This window comes from Melopsittacus undulatus, chromosome 4 (assembly GCF_012275295.1).
Source record: "Melopsittacus undulatus isolate bMelUnd1 chromosome 4, bMelUnd1.mat.Z, whole genome shotgun sequence".
Classification (NCBI taxonomy): domain Eukaryota; kingdom Metazoa; phylum Chordata; class Aves; order Psittaciformes; family Psittaculidae; genus Melopsittacus; species Melopsittacus undulatus.
The window spans coordinates 103,943,869-103,957,714 of record NC_047530.1 but is presented as its reverse complement, the minus strand read 5'-3'; the positions used below and the strand labels follow the sequence as shown (position 1 = coordinate 103,957,714).

Here is a 13,846-nt window from a genome sequence, read left to right as displayed (position 1 = left end):
GCACAAACTCTTGGCTTTACAGCATTCAGCTACTCAGACTCAAGTCCCTGTACTCTAAAACCAAACCCTAAGGTGTAGCAGCTGTTAAAGCCACAGCAGGACACTTGGCCTGCAGCAGCAGAGAACTGTAACAGCAGCCAGTCAGTCCACTGCTCTTCGGTGATGCTTCAGAGACAACTTCAAAAGCAGGAGTTTCTCCTAAATATCACTCACATGGTTAAACCATTCCTTTTGTTCCCCATTATGACAAGAGGAAAACAGACCAGCTACTAACTTGTATGGGGATGCATAGTGAAATCCTTCTAGGATAGTCCATTACACACATGGAAACAAACTAGAGTGCTTTTTTTAGCATTCTCAAAGCACTGTTTTAGACATTCTGAAAATCAAGGGAAGCAATGGTAAGAAATAATGAGTTCAATCAAATTCCATTGACTATGTGAACTATGGAACAGGCCCTCACTGCCCCAGTGAATTAAAACAGCTTCAGCAAGGATCCTTGATGGTTTATCCTTTTTATCTGTACAACTAGTATGGGTTATACTGTACAATAACAGTCAAAGCCCAGAATCACATCAACCTTCTACCCAATCCACAGCAGACAGCTCAAGCAATTCACAGATGGCAAAAGTTAATTCCCTTAGCCCTGTGAACAGCGTTAACAGTTCACTAAATTATGGATAGTGAACTGGAATGTTGTACCAGAATAAGATACCTGTAACGATGACCACGCTCTTCAGAACACTTGTTATCAAACAGTTATCTTCAGAGATTCTTTATACTTGATACTGTTCACTGACAGTTGAGGCAATGTAAAATATTGACATCTAATGCAGTCTGGATAACATTTGAATGAAAGAACAATCTGCATAGGAAAAACTACAGTAAAATGGACAGATCCTGAAATGGATTTCAAGAAAGTAAATTGCTACAGCACATTCTTGTACCTTCGGGCTCTCACAGTCTTGTCACCATGGTATTTCAGGATTTGATTACCAGCTGTAAAGAAAAAAAGATGATTTTCTGGGGAGCACATTTATCAAACCGTAACGTTTATATTTTTATTGAGGAATTAGCCACAACAGGTATATTTCACCCTACAAGTTCTTTAAAACTTCATGAAGATTTGACATTAGTGGCAGATCCATTTACAGAGTGCAAGAAGGAAAATAAACAGATGAGGAAACAGCAAGAGCTGGACATTTTCAGTGCATGTTCTCAGCCCAGAAAACAAAAGAACCATTTTTCTTGCACTGCTGTTTGTCACCCTCCCAGTACAGACTTGCAGATATACACAGGAGGCAAGACAATCCCAATCCAATCTTAGAATGTCTCAATCATTCAGTCTTTTTCCTTGACCTAAGTTATCACTTATCCTCACAGCTCACAGCAGTTTCACCAGGATGCTCTGTCTTCAATTTTTTATGAGATGGCTCTCCTGGGAGAAGAGATGTGCAGTGCTCTAAGGATCGTGCAATTTCATCAATTGTCCATTTATCTTCATGAAGGGCATGCTCCTCCAGCGTAAATGGCCCATGTTTGGTTCGGGTCAGCTCTTGCATAGTGGCACAGGTAGAGAGTTCTACAGTAAAGGAGAAAAAAGGATTCAGAGGTTCATGGTTCAAGTTTAACTACCTGCAACTCAGTTAAAACATATTTTCACATGCAGCGTTTTACGTTATTCTGCTTTGTTCGAGAAGGAAGTTCATGAAGACTTAGCTCTTCTTTACATCTTAAATTTGAGCCATGAAATTCCTTTGATTTCCACAGATCTCCAGTGTAGTAGAGTTCAAAATCTGACTGAAAGTTGTCAAAAGGTTTTCCAGATTTAAGTCAGAATGAAAAGAGATGAAATAATTATGTAAGCAGAACATTCTGTATTCACAAGTGACTTGGAAGACCATGTACTCTTTTTCCACAGCCTTTGAGGCTTTAGCACTTCTTGCCTTCAAGAAGGATTTTTGACGTTTTCATCCTGTGTTGCCTACCAGGGTAACATAAACTAAGATAAGGAAAAATAAAATATATAAACAAATGTTCTGCTATGTGAAATAAATACCAGGAGGACACAATTACATAATGAGGAGCTACAAAACATAACAGCAACCAGAGTTGAAATGCGAGCGCGTAGGTACACTAAAACATTCTCTCCCATCCTTCCTGATGCAGAAAGATTTATATTGCTTTTTAAATGTTTGAAAAGAAACCAGCCGAGAACAGACTTTATCTTGGTTTGCCATTAAAAAACTGAACATAAGCCAGTATGCTCAGAAAGCAATAACAGAATCTTTGACTTGCCTAAGCACAAACAACAACATTGAAATTCAAAGGGTTATCCCACATTGCTTGCATTCTGATCTGCAAATGTATCGTTAAAAAAAATCCTTGAAATGGATTATTTGTTCTCCATCATGCAGTTTGATAGATACAGAGCACAAGACAAATAATCCTGTGGGAAGGCAAAACCATTCACAGCCCAGGTAAAGGAGAAAGAAAACACTAGAAAAATCACCCCAAATGTAGTCTTTCCAGCAGATAGGGTTTATTATGTGCATGGTAATGTTCTGTGCAATCTGTTTTCAAATGTGATGAATAATGTTTAAAAAGACAGTATCTTTCTTCTTCTCATCCTTAATCTGAGTTAGCTTTAACATATGGAGGAGGAAAAGAAAAGATCCCCACCCTGCCTTTTATTATCTTGCTCAGTGCTATTGCTTGCTCCATTTTTATCTCACAGCCCCCAATGTCCTCTGGCAATTATTTAGCTTTCATTCCCAAGGAAAATACCTGTGTATATAAAAACAAGTGATAGAACTACAATTCTGCAAAATAACACACAGGTCTAGTTACTGGAGATAGACAAAATGACAAAATGCTTTCATAAACACACACATTCATTTCTTAAATGTTCCCCTTCATGGGGTTTTTTCATGCTTACCTTTGCCAATGTCACTGACCAGGCTCCTGACATAAAAGCCACCACCACATTCAACATCTGGAATGTTAACATTGACCTGGTAAATTGCCAGTGCAATGTGAAATCTACTTTACATAGAAACCATGCCCCCACATAAATGTAAAAACGCACTAAGCAAACAACCCAGTGATAAAATATTTATAGGATGCAACATCAATTATTCATCCTGTAACATACGTGTGGGTGAGATTGCTAAGCTAGACAGGAGGGAAAGCAAATACAATGGCAACTGAACTACCTCACTAGAAATTAAGTACTTGCTGTACTATGTTAACAAATGCTTCACTTCTATTTATTTTAAAGGGTTCTGAAGGTTGTTTCACATTTCTCATGGTGAAACCAAGTTACTTCAAGCACAGACTAAACTATCGGTTCTTTTAAGATACTGCACACTGGCAGCTCCTATAAAATTTTAAATTCACCTTTAACTTTCACTGCTCTCTCAGCCTTTCCTTTCTCCCTGTCAGAGATCAGCTGCTGGTCACCCAACCATAAAGTGAGGGCTGAAGTAACATAGCACTGAGTGCTGTCACTCATACCTGCTCATCACGTAACATCTGGTCCATCAGAGGACTAAGGATCAACCAGACTGGTGATCAGTGCAAGACATTATCTTGACCTTACAGCACATCAAACATTTACAACAGTCTTTTTGGTTTATTTATTAATGTGCTTCTTAATGTACTACCCAAGTTTCTTCATGTATGACAGAAGGAAGGATAAGATCCTGCCTCTTTAACCAAGAAAGAGGCCTGGCAGTAACTGATACTGGTCATTGCTGTGCCCTGGGAGAGATGCCAGCAGGTCGGGGCATCTGTGTGAAATGGGCAAACTGAAGTAAGCAGACCTGAGAATGAAGGAATGAGCTGGAGGTTGCAAAATCATGGACAGATGCAAATAATCCCTGACCAGCCTCTCAGAATTTTCCTCACAGAAAGATTACATATAATCAGCTTAACTTAAACCCAAAATACGATGCTTTTGCTGAAAAGTGAAAGGCTCTGCACATGGGCTCATACCAAATTAAATAGCTGAGCAAAATGAAACCCATTTCACTCTCTCAGTTCCTTTCTGAGTATAAATACACACAAACAAGTTGGGGGCATCACTCTATGTAATAATCTTTGGCCTTTACCCAGTGTGAACAGTGGTGGCTGGAACTGTTGAAGAGACAGGCTGTACACTCTTACTGGCCGAGCGGGCTTTGCTTCGACTGCTTCTCCTCTCTTCATCAGAGTTGATAGCCTTTCTCCATCCTTCTTCAAAGCAGAATAGCTGATCAGATAGAGCACGAAAATGTGTGTCATATGGTTGTAATGGAACAAGCTTCCCATTCTCCAGATCCTGTTAATATTCTACTACAGCAGCACACATTTTACCCTTCTAATCCTCTCCAAGTGCTCACAAAAAAACCTAGCAAATGTTTCTGAAATCTCTTGGACACAGAATCATCCCATTTGCAGCAGCTACATAAACTATAAAACAAAAGACAGTCCTGCATTTACCTCTTGCTGTACAGACTTAGAAATGCTTCATCACTCAACTTCTAGTTTATGAAAACAAAGAGTATCTAGAAGAGGTACAACTCTTGCAACTGTCTTTAACATGCTGTCTATCAGAAGCCTGCAGGGCGTACTCTGCTTCAGTGTTATGTTGAGCTGAGCACAAGGAACTGCTTAGACAACTCCTGTAATTCTGCCTTGCACCTTTGCTCTTTTCACAACAGGGTATTCACAACAGCAGCTCCCAAGCTATGTAGCCTTGCTCTAAGGTGTTTAGTGGACCACTGTATAACAACAAAACCAACAAAATTCACTGATTACATGAAACTTTATCCCAAGCTCCAACTTTGGTCTTGACAGAAAGATGACCATAAAAAAATCACAAAGATCTTGCTCAAATTAGTGGAGGATAATGAAGCAGAACACCTACTGAATTACAGATCTTTCAGGGCTCACACTGGAACCACAGTAACTGACCCATTGCAAATGCAAAGGAAAGCATGTTAGTTTAAATCACCATAAAAGCCATCTGTCACAAGCTAAGTGCTTGCACACTGCCAGCTACTATGGCTCACCTGACTAGAAGAAATTTGCTAAGCTACTGAAGCTCAGTCACTAATCACTCATTCAGAAAACTAATTCAAAATCATTTAAGGCACTTCCACACAGATGCATGCCCTTACCCACAACTAACTTTTAGCACTTGGAGCTTTGCTTTCTAACTGGAAGACACAATAGAAGCCACCAAGCCCTGCAAAGCCGTTTAAGACTTTGTTACTTTACAGTTACTCAAAAAAGCCACAGGCTCCAGGTCACCATTTGTGCTCAATGTTCAAATGGGCATGACCTGTAGTTGCAAACATCAAACTCCTAAAACCCTGCCTCTATCCTCTTGCCAAAATGTATCTTTTTATTGCTAAGAGAACTGACTTGTGTTGGCAAGTTCCAACAGCTGAACACAACTGCCAAAAGTGTCTTAATATTGTGGAACTTACAGTGGAGGAACCTGCATTATGTCCCCTGTGAACTTCTGGAGCACATTTTCAAGATCTCCTTTTGTTATCTGGTCTGTCAAAAGAAGACAGTAAGTATGTTAGCACTGATTATTCATATGGCATTAACAGCATCAATCATGTTCTGCAAACAGTTACAAAGAAGAGTTCATCTCATCTGAATTTAGACTGGGTGAAAAACACCAAAGAGCTAAACACCAGAACATAGGTAGGAGTGTGAATTATCACAAAGAGTGGAGCAAACTGTCCAAGGTGATTAAGACAGCCTGCACACATTCAGAAGGGCATAAATCCCACTATGCACCATTTTCTTTCGCAGTTTCTCTCTCTTGGGTCTGCAAATTCATTTTTCTTGGGACCTATGCAAAAAATACAAAATCTGCCCAATTCTGATTTTTATTAAAGGACCGAAAAGAATAAATTGCTCATCTAACCTTGGCAACTTCTCTTTACAAGTACCTAATTGCAGTGAAAAATATAATAGATTATTAGAGAACAAAAGCATTGTGGGGATATTTGCTAGCGAAGGAAAAGACTGCACTGGAACAACACATCAAATTTCTGTATCAAACAACTAACCTGCAACTGCACACCACGGTATTGTTATATATTAAGTAAGGCAATTTTACTGAAGAAATCCTGCAAAAGAAAGATAGCTGCTTTAGGCAATCTACTCTCGTTTAAGAGTACACATAGACATCTGTCTCACTTTTATTAGGTTATAACCTATGTTATATTGGTCCTTTGAAATGCTATTCAATAGATATGACGTTCATACCTGATTTGTTTATAGAATACAAATGTAAGATCTGTAACCATAATGCACTTCTGTGGATTTCTACTCTCTGGGACTTGACTAGTCCTGTTACTCACAAGTTAAACTCAAATAGTGGCACCTTACTAAGCCAAGAGCATCCCGGAACAAAAAACAATCCAAATTTAATGAGTCTTCATTGTCTGGGAAAAGACTTTTACTTGCAAACCTTATAAAACAGACATACTTCATGCTGTAAGTAAAAAAGAGGTTTCTTTCCACAACAGCACTGGAAGACTGCAATGTGGTACCTCACTTTTGCAAAGCACACTTTGCAGTGTCAGGAGCAGATGCTGTGCGTAAGCCCCAGCTGCTGACTCAGGAAGTGTCATTAACAGCAAGGTTGCAGGCACAAAAGTCAGTTGTGGATGCTGGGAGGTACCAATGCACATCAGAATATGAGGTAGGAACAACAAAATCAGTTCTATAGCAAGCCTGGGTCATCTTCTGAAGAGCTTCTTACGTGGTTATTTCAATCTTCTGATTGTATTATTCTAGTTTAGCAACACATCACAACAAAACTACATGGCAAAGAGTTCTCATGACCCAGCTCTATGCTGGTGATCCCATCAGCCCCTTTGTGAGCCCCAGGTTGCTTCAGGCTAGGATTTAATACTTAAGATCTAAGCGTGTCACTTGGGGTTCTCCTTCAGTTTTCACCCCATGAACTGCATTTGTGGCTAGGGCATTTAATGAGATATCTGAGTTTAGTTCCTGCTCTGATCTCATATTCCGCTGCTTGAGGGGTTATATAGAGCCTCTGAGGTAATCACTCATGCTATAGGCAAGCTCTATCTCAGGAAAAAAAACCAAAGCACTATGTAAGGAATGATGGATTAAGCCATTAACAAACAAAGTGGTGTGGTGTGCTATCAAAATAAATATTTACAGATGAGTTTGCTAAGATCTAGAATAAATCATATTTGTGTTGTGCAATACACTGTGGCACAAGCTGGCCAGTATTACATTCTGAAAACCTAAAACCATGTGCTTTTCTCTTTATTTTTTGTCATGCACTGCCTTTCTGTTAATGGATTGTATTGGATTCTTGCCTTCTCCTAGAATAACACACAAGCTGGTGGAGCTTTCATCCAGCTCTCAGTCATAAAGAATGCTCTATTAGTCTTGTCACAGTTTCACTATGTCTAAACTGTGTATCTATCCCAAGCATCAGTTTGGGCTCATGAGCCAGCAATTGAGTATTCACACACACCAGACACATCCTGGTGGGATGAGGAGAACTGGAAAAAAGGTAAAACCCATGGGTTGAGATAAGAACAGCTTAGTAAGTGATATAAAGTTAGACATGATAACAACAAATAGAAATCAAGAGAAAGAGAGTAATAAAACCCAAGACAGACAAGTGATGCACAACACAACTGCTCTGGAGAGGGATTTTTTACACAGGATGTCGTGACAAGGCAAGGGGGAATGGCTTTAAACTGACAAGAGAGGAGATTTACATTAGACTTTACAAAGAAGTTCTTCCCTGTGAGGGTGCTGAGGCACTGGCACAGGGTGCCCAGAGAAGCTGTGGGTGCCCCATCCCTGGCAGTGTTCAAGGCCAGGTTGGACACAGGGGCTTGGAGCAACCTGGTCTAGTGGAAGGTGTCCCTGCCCATGGCAGGGGGTTGCAACTCGATTAGCTCTAAAGTGCTTTCCAACCCAAACCACTCTGTTTCTGCTAGGGAATGTAGCAATGTGCTTCTGTGCACATCTGCTAGGGAATGTAAATCTGGCAATGCCAGCAGCATCCAGGACTGGGGCTTAGTGCAGAGAAAAGGACTAAAACAGCTTGCAAGACACATAAAACTTTTCTTGAATGACTCCAGTGGATCACAAAAGGAAAGTGCCTGCTGAAAGTTGCCTGCTATATTAACTATAAGAAAGTGTTATATTTTAGTACTCAAAGTGTCCCTAGACAGCAGTTTAGAAAGAAATTTGTTGTTTATTACAGTTAGTCGCAATGAAAGGATGTACTGAAGAGACCTCCTTGGGTTTAACCCCTCCTGAACTTCCCCTCTCACTTGCCTCGTGCAAAAAGACAAACTGTGTAAGAAAAGGGTTTGGGTTTGAGAGTGGAATCCAGGCCACCCCTTCATCATGCTATTAAAAAAGGCTAATTTACTTCATGTACCTATTACCAGCTACCACAAACAATGTGGGACTTGAAGAGTTGCTAAGCAACCAGTTACTTTTTATCCCTTTTTTCCCCAGGTTGTGAAGGAATTAATGGTAAATACATTTGGTGGGTCCCTGGTTAGTTCTGTGTTGTTTCTGAGATGCCCTATTGTGGAATTGTCCACACCAACAAAGCCACGGTCAGGATTAGCTCTGAAGCCTTAAACTCTTGCACTGTGCTTTGTGGGTCAGAAAAGTTCATCTCTTGAAGCTGCTAGGACAGACTGCAAGCAAGAGCAAGATCTGGTAAGAGTATATAGAGTAGTTTATGCCATCCTCATTTTACCTTGAGCAGTCTGTAGATAAAGGGGCATCCTAGAGGGAAGATCTAAGTACTTTATTCCCCCACTGGCCTTGAATGGTACTACTAAAAGAGCACTCATGGACTATACACTGAAAAAGGAAAATTTCACTGGACACAGCATGCCATTTGTCAGCCTGTCACAGATTTCAAATGACACAGTCCTGCCCAATTCTATTTTCTCCCTCCTAATCTAATGCCTGGTTTGTTTCTTTCCAGAAGAAATGAACACTTGCACTGGACATAATTGCATGAAGCTGCTCTGAATTATATAAGCACTGAAGTTGAAGACGAAATAATCTTAGTGTGATTTCACATTTAAACTTAATTCACAGAGTGCCAAATAACTCTTCCACTTTTCTGTGCTAGAGACCATTTATGTCTTCAAATTACATCAAGTATACAGATAAAGTTTTGCTTACCATAAGGTTTTTCTTCAGTTACTTTTCCTGTAGCATCTAATGTATCAGTAGCTTTGCCCAGTAGTCCAATGGCAGTGTATTTCTGGGAAGGAAAAAGAGGAAAAAGAAGGTTAGAGAGTCAGATTTTCAAGGTTCTTTCTTTCTTTCTTTTTTAATAAAGACTGCAAATACAAATGTACTTCAGTCAGGACAGGAAGAATACTGTCTAAATAGTCAACCCAGTGCCTTTGAGTAAGCAAAAGTAAAGATGAAAAGACATGGAACTAAACAAAAAGTAAATCCTGCATTACATGTGCCTATGATTTCAGTTTTAGAAACCCCTGGAAGAAGCAACATGGAATCTGATTTTTACTATAAATACATCACTACCATAAAGGAAATAATAGGGTGTGAAAATCAAAGCCTCAGTGGGGTGTCATATACCACTGTTGAAGAAAAGCACACAGAGTACCTTTCACACTATTTTTCTATTCTTTCACAATTTAAACAAAAGAAAGACATAAAGACCTTCACTTGTGAAAGCAGAACACCTCTGTCCAAGGCAAAGTATTACAACAGTTCTGCCATGAACTGCAGATATGCAATAGCCTAAAGGTAGAGTTTTGAACATCGGGCATCCAGTAAGGACCTTGCTGACCGGCACCAGAAGTGCACTGCCACTGAGTGACATCTCTGCTCATGATGGGTTCTCTGAGTATTTCTATTTCATGGGTTTTCTCTAAAGAATTCTTCAGTGTGTTTGTGTTTGCAGCTTGCAAGGATTAACCTGTTCCCATGCCAGTAGCTCTTGTCCTTACTGCACTTCACCTCATGTCCTTCTTTTCCACATTTTCACCCTAAGTACTGCCAGGCTGTAGGCATAGGGCAGAATCTGCCAAAGCTGACAGAAGGCTTCCCATGAACTAAATGCCCTATGTCTTTTCACAAGGCTGCCAACAAGTGAAGACTCACTTTGTAACATGAGTTTGGATCAAGTTTGGAGATACTTTCAGGTATCAAAATCTGTGGTTTGACCCACTGCCTATCCCATTCCATCACATTTGCATCAACCCTATATTAAGTCCATGGGCTTTGAAAGTAAAGCATTTACACAGCCTGGGAGAGAAAAATCAAGGTGATCCACATGCCTAATTCCCAGTAACATTTCAGTGAACCTACTCCTAACTAAGCTAATACAAATTTGAACCAAGTTGTAAAAGGATGCATCCTTTAGAATTTGGTTCACTAAATTCTACTGAACACATCCAAACATGCATAAGCAGTAACATTTTACTCTTTGATGCAAGGTATCATAGAACCATAGAATAGTTAGGGTTGGAAAGGACCTTAAGATCATCCAGTTCCAACCCCCTGCCATGGGCAGGGACACCTCACACTGAACCATATCACCCAAGGCTTCATCCAACCTGGCCTCGAACACTGCCAGGGTGGAGCATTCACAGCCTCCCTGGCAGTCCTTTTTCATGTGCTTGTGAAGTACAAACAAGTTCAAGTAATAGTACTCTAGGCATAAAAATCACACACACAAAGTTGGACTATTAAGACATGCCTTGATTTTGTTCCATGTGACAACCTGCCACTTCAATGTATTTCTTCAAGCAACTGTCACTAAATGGAAGCAGCAGGAATAGTCAGACTAAAGGCAATCTGACTTTTAATATAAAAATAAATATATTACTTGCTTGTGTGCTGGTTTTGGCTGGGGTAGAGTTCATTTTCTGCATAGTAGCTGGTATGAGGCTGTGCTTTGGATTTGTGCTGAAACAGTATTGATAACACAGAGATGTTTTCATGCTGAGCAGCACTTACACAGAGTCAAGGCCTTTTCTTATTCCTCACTCCACCAGCAAGCAGGCTGGAGGTGCAAAAGGTGCTGGGAGGGGACACAGCCAGGACAGCTGACCCCAACTGACCCAAGGGATATCCCACATGCTCCACATGTAGCACTGGGGGAAGAAAGAAAAGAAGGACGCTGGGAATGATGGTGTTTGTCTTCCCAAGTAACCATTCCATGTGACGGAGTCCTGCTGTCCTGGAGATGACTGAACACCTGCCTGCCCACGGGTGAATGAATTCCTTGTTTTGCTTTACCTATTAAACTGTCTTGATCCCAACCCATGAGTTTTACCTTTTTTGCAAGTCTCTCCCCTATCCCACTTGAGAGCAGTGAGTGAGTAGCTGTGTGGTGTTTTGCTGCCTGCAGGGTTAAACCACACTACCACAGGAAGGCTACACTTCCCACACACACTGCAGATGTCTGACTCCCCTGGTAACTCGGCAAAATTAGGCTTTTAAAAGTAAAATCCTTGAAGTTTACATCCTTTTGGAAGGCATGGAAAAGAAGTGAAAGAACGGATTAAGGCTGCCCTGCAACAAATATTTAAATAAATGTTCAAGTACATTATTATCTGCTTTAGGACCATAAAATTGCCTGCTTTCCAAGACATTTAATGATCTAGTTCTTAACATTCGACATTATAGCTAGAGACACTATTCAGCAACTATTCTAGAGGTTAATAGAGCCGTACAAGATCTTTATAATTCTGGCATGATGAATCAGTTCAGTAAAACTCTAAATGTGAAAGTCTGAAACCTCACACACCATCTTCAGATGTTTCCAAATGATACTACTTCAGTTTGTAGGACTTTCTTCCTCTTAATGCTGGTTTTGGCTCTCTTGCTTCAGGCTGGCTGTTACAATAACATGTGATATTTGACCTACCAGCAACAGAGAGATAATATCATCTGTTTATATGTAAATACAAACTGTATGAACAATGTAATCCAAATCTAAACACTTGACTTCCCCTTTGATTCCTGCAAAAAAAAGGCAAAAAGCCATTCAATCTGTAAGAAAAAAAAGTTCCTTACAATTAGTCACAAATCCACATTCCTTAAAGAAGCCATTAAGGAGTCACAAAAGTCTCAAGCCAGCAATGCAATAATCCACAAAGAAGGCTATAACAGGTCAGGAAATTAAGAATTACAGCTGGTTTATGGTCAGTCTCTGGACTGCCCTTGGGTATCTACAATTATATATCATAATTCTTACTAGTCACTTAATAGGGTTTATTTCCCCTTTGGTAGCATGCAGGACCTGGAGCTTGTAGAAGATAAAATGAGAGTCCAGACTTGATCTAATGTTCCTCTTATTCTGTGTCAAAATTGAGCATTGTCTCTTTAGACTCTAACTCACACTGCCCTCAGAAGCACCCAATAGATTCTGAGTCATTTAATAAGTCTTTGGTGACCTTTTCCCACCTACGCTGGCGAACATTTATTTCTTCCAGTTTTATAAAATACATCTAGGGGCATTCCTCCTATGCTCTTAGATTACAAATCACTGCAGGAACACAGAGAGCAACTGCTCACAACCACACTGCCTTCAACCCACTCAACCTGAAACAGAAAAAGCAAGGTAGGAGCTGCTGCAGGCAGTGGAAAAGCAAGTGCAGACTATGGTAGGAAATGTCCCTGTCTTGGTGGCTCATGAGAGAACACTGCCAATCAATAGCTCCTACACCCTGCCCACTACTTACCTCAAGAAACTGGGACCCAAACAATTTAAAGATGAAAAGCAGCACCTCAGCTTCCTATGGGATTCCACAAAGTGGAAGTGTAGTGTATTAAGACCTATGATCAAGCATTCCCAGTCACAACTTGCAAGCACAGCAGCATCATATATTATTTCCTTCTAATTCTAATGGTGGGCTGCATGGTCCCAAAGCAGAGCCTCAACTGTACAACAGTACAACCACCCTGAGGGCATACACACCTTCCCAAAACTATCCTGCATTACATTACGTTATGGGAATTAGGGAATCCAAGGCCAGGTTGGACAGAGCCTTGGGTGACATGGTTTAGTGGGAGCTGTCCCTGCCCATGGCAGGGGGGCTGGAACTGGATGATCTTAAGGTCCATTCCAACCCTAACTATTCTGATTCTATAATGCTATATCTCTCATTTTCTTGACATTGCAGCAACTGAAATAAAAGGAAGCAAAGTGATTTGAAATCCTTAAGTATAAGCAACTCTTTCATTCACACTAGTGATGAGACAGCCTGAAGACGACACTTAACAGTGACAAACCAATGCATTCTGTCAGTGATAATGCGAAAACTCTGTCACACAAACTGGGGGATGTGATGGATGCAAACCTTCAACAGGACTGCCAAAGCATTTCACTGTCTTTCTGGTCATGTATTTGCTGCCATACCCATGACTAGAAAGAACTACGCCATGAGAGTCAGGACTGGAGAAAAAACAGGGTTATAGGAACCAATAGGAAACGAATCACAGATCAACCCTCTAATAAATCTGAAATCTTGGAAAGAGGAATTTTGTTTTAGAGTCACAGTCACAGGACACAGACAAAATTCTCACAAATAATAAACCATATGATGTTTAAAATACTGTTTTAGTAACAAAATAGCTATCATTTGGCTTTTTTATTTCACATCCAATTTCAGATAGTTACACTAACACAGAAAGGGAAAGCATATCCATAAAAAGAGGTGAGACTTTATCAGTATACATTTTTAACTGTGAAAGGAGGAAGAGGAGGGGAAAGAAGAAGAATCCTCTCCCAATACAAGGGCTGTATAGCCAGCATAGCTATTAACTGCACAACACACCA

At 40.3% G+C, this 13,846-nt stretch overlaps 1 protein-coding gene across 2 annotated transcripts in view; it reads right to left on the bottom strand.

Annotated features, from left to right (window-relative positions):
* Positions 1-498: 498 nt before the first annotated feature.
* TRUB1 (TruB pseudouridine synthase family member 1) overlaps positions 499-13,846 on the bottom strand; it is a 29,126-nt gene continuing 15,778 nt past the window's right edge. The window contains exons 4-8 of one of the 2 annotated variants that reach the window (XM_034062668.1): positions 9,211-9,292; positions 5,475-5,547; positions 4,113-4,252; positions 2,939-2,995; positions 499-1,582 (exon numbers count right to left, since the gene is read on the bottom strand). In XM_034062668.1, the coding sequence (XP_033918559.1) occupies positions 1,368-1,582; positions 2,939-2,995; positions 4,113-4,252; positions 5,475-5,547; positions 9,211-9,292 (567 nt within the window). In that variant the 3' untranslated portion in view covers positions 499-1,367. The remainder of the gene's footprint in view (positions 1,583-2,938; positions 2,996-4,112; positions 4,253-5,474; positions 5,548-9,210; positions 9,293-13,846) is intronic. The other variant, XM_034062669.1, reaches the window with a different exon arrangement.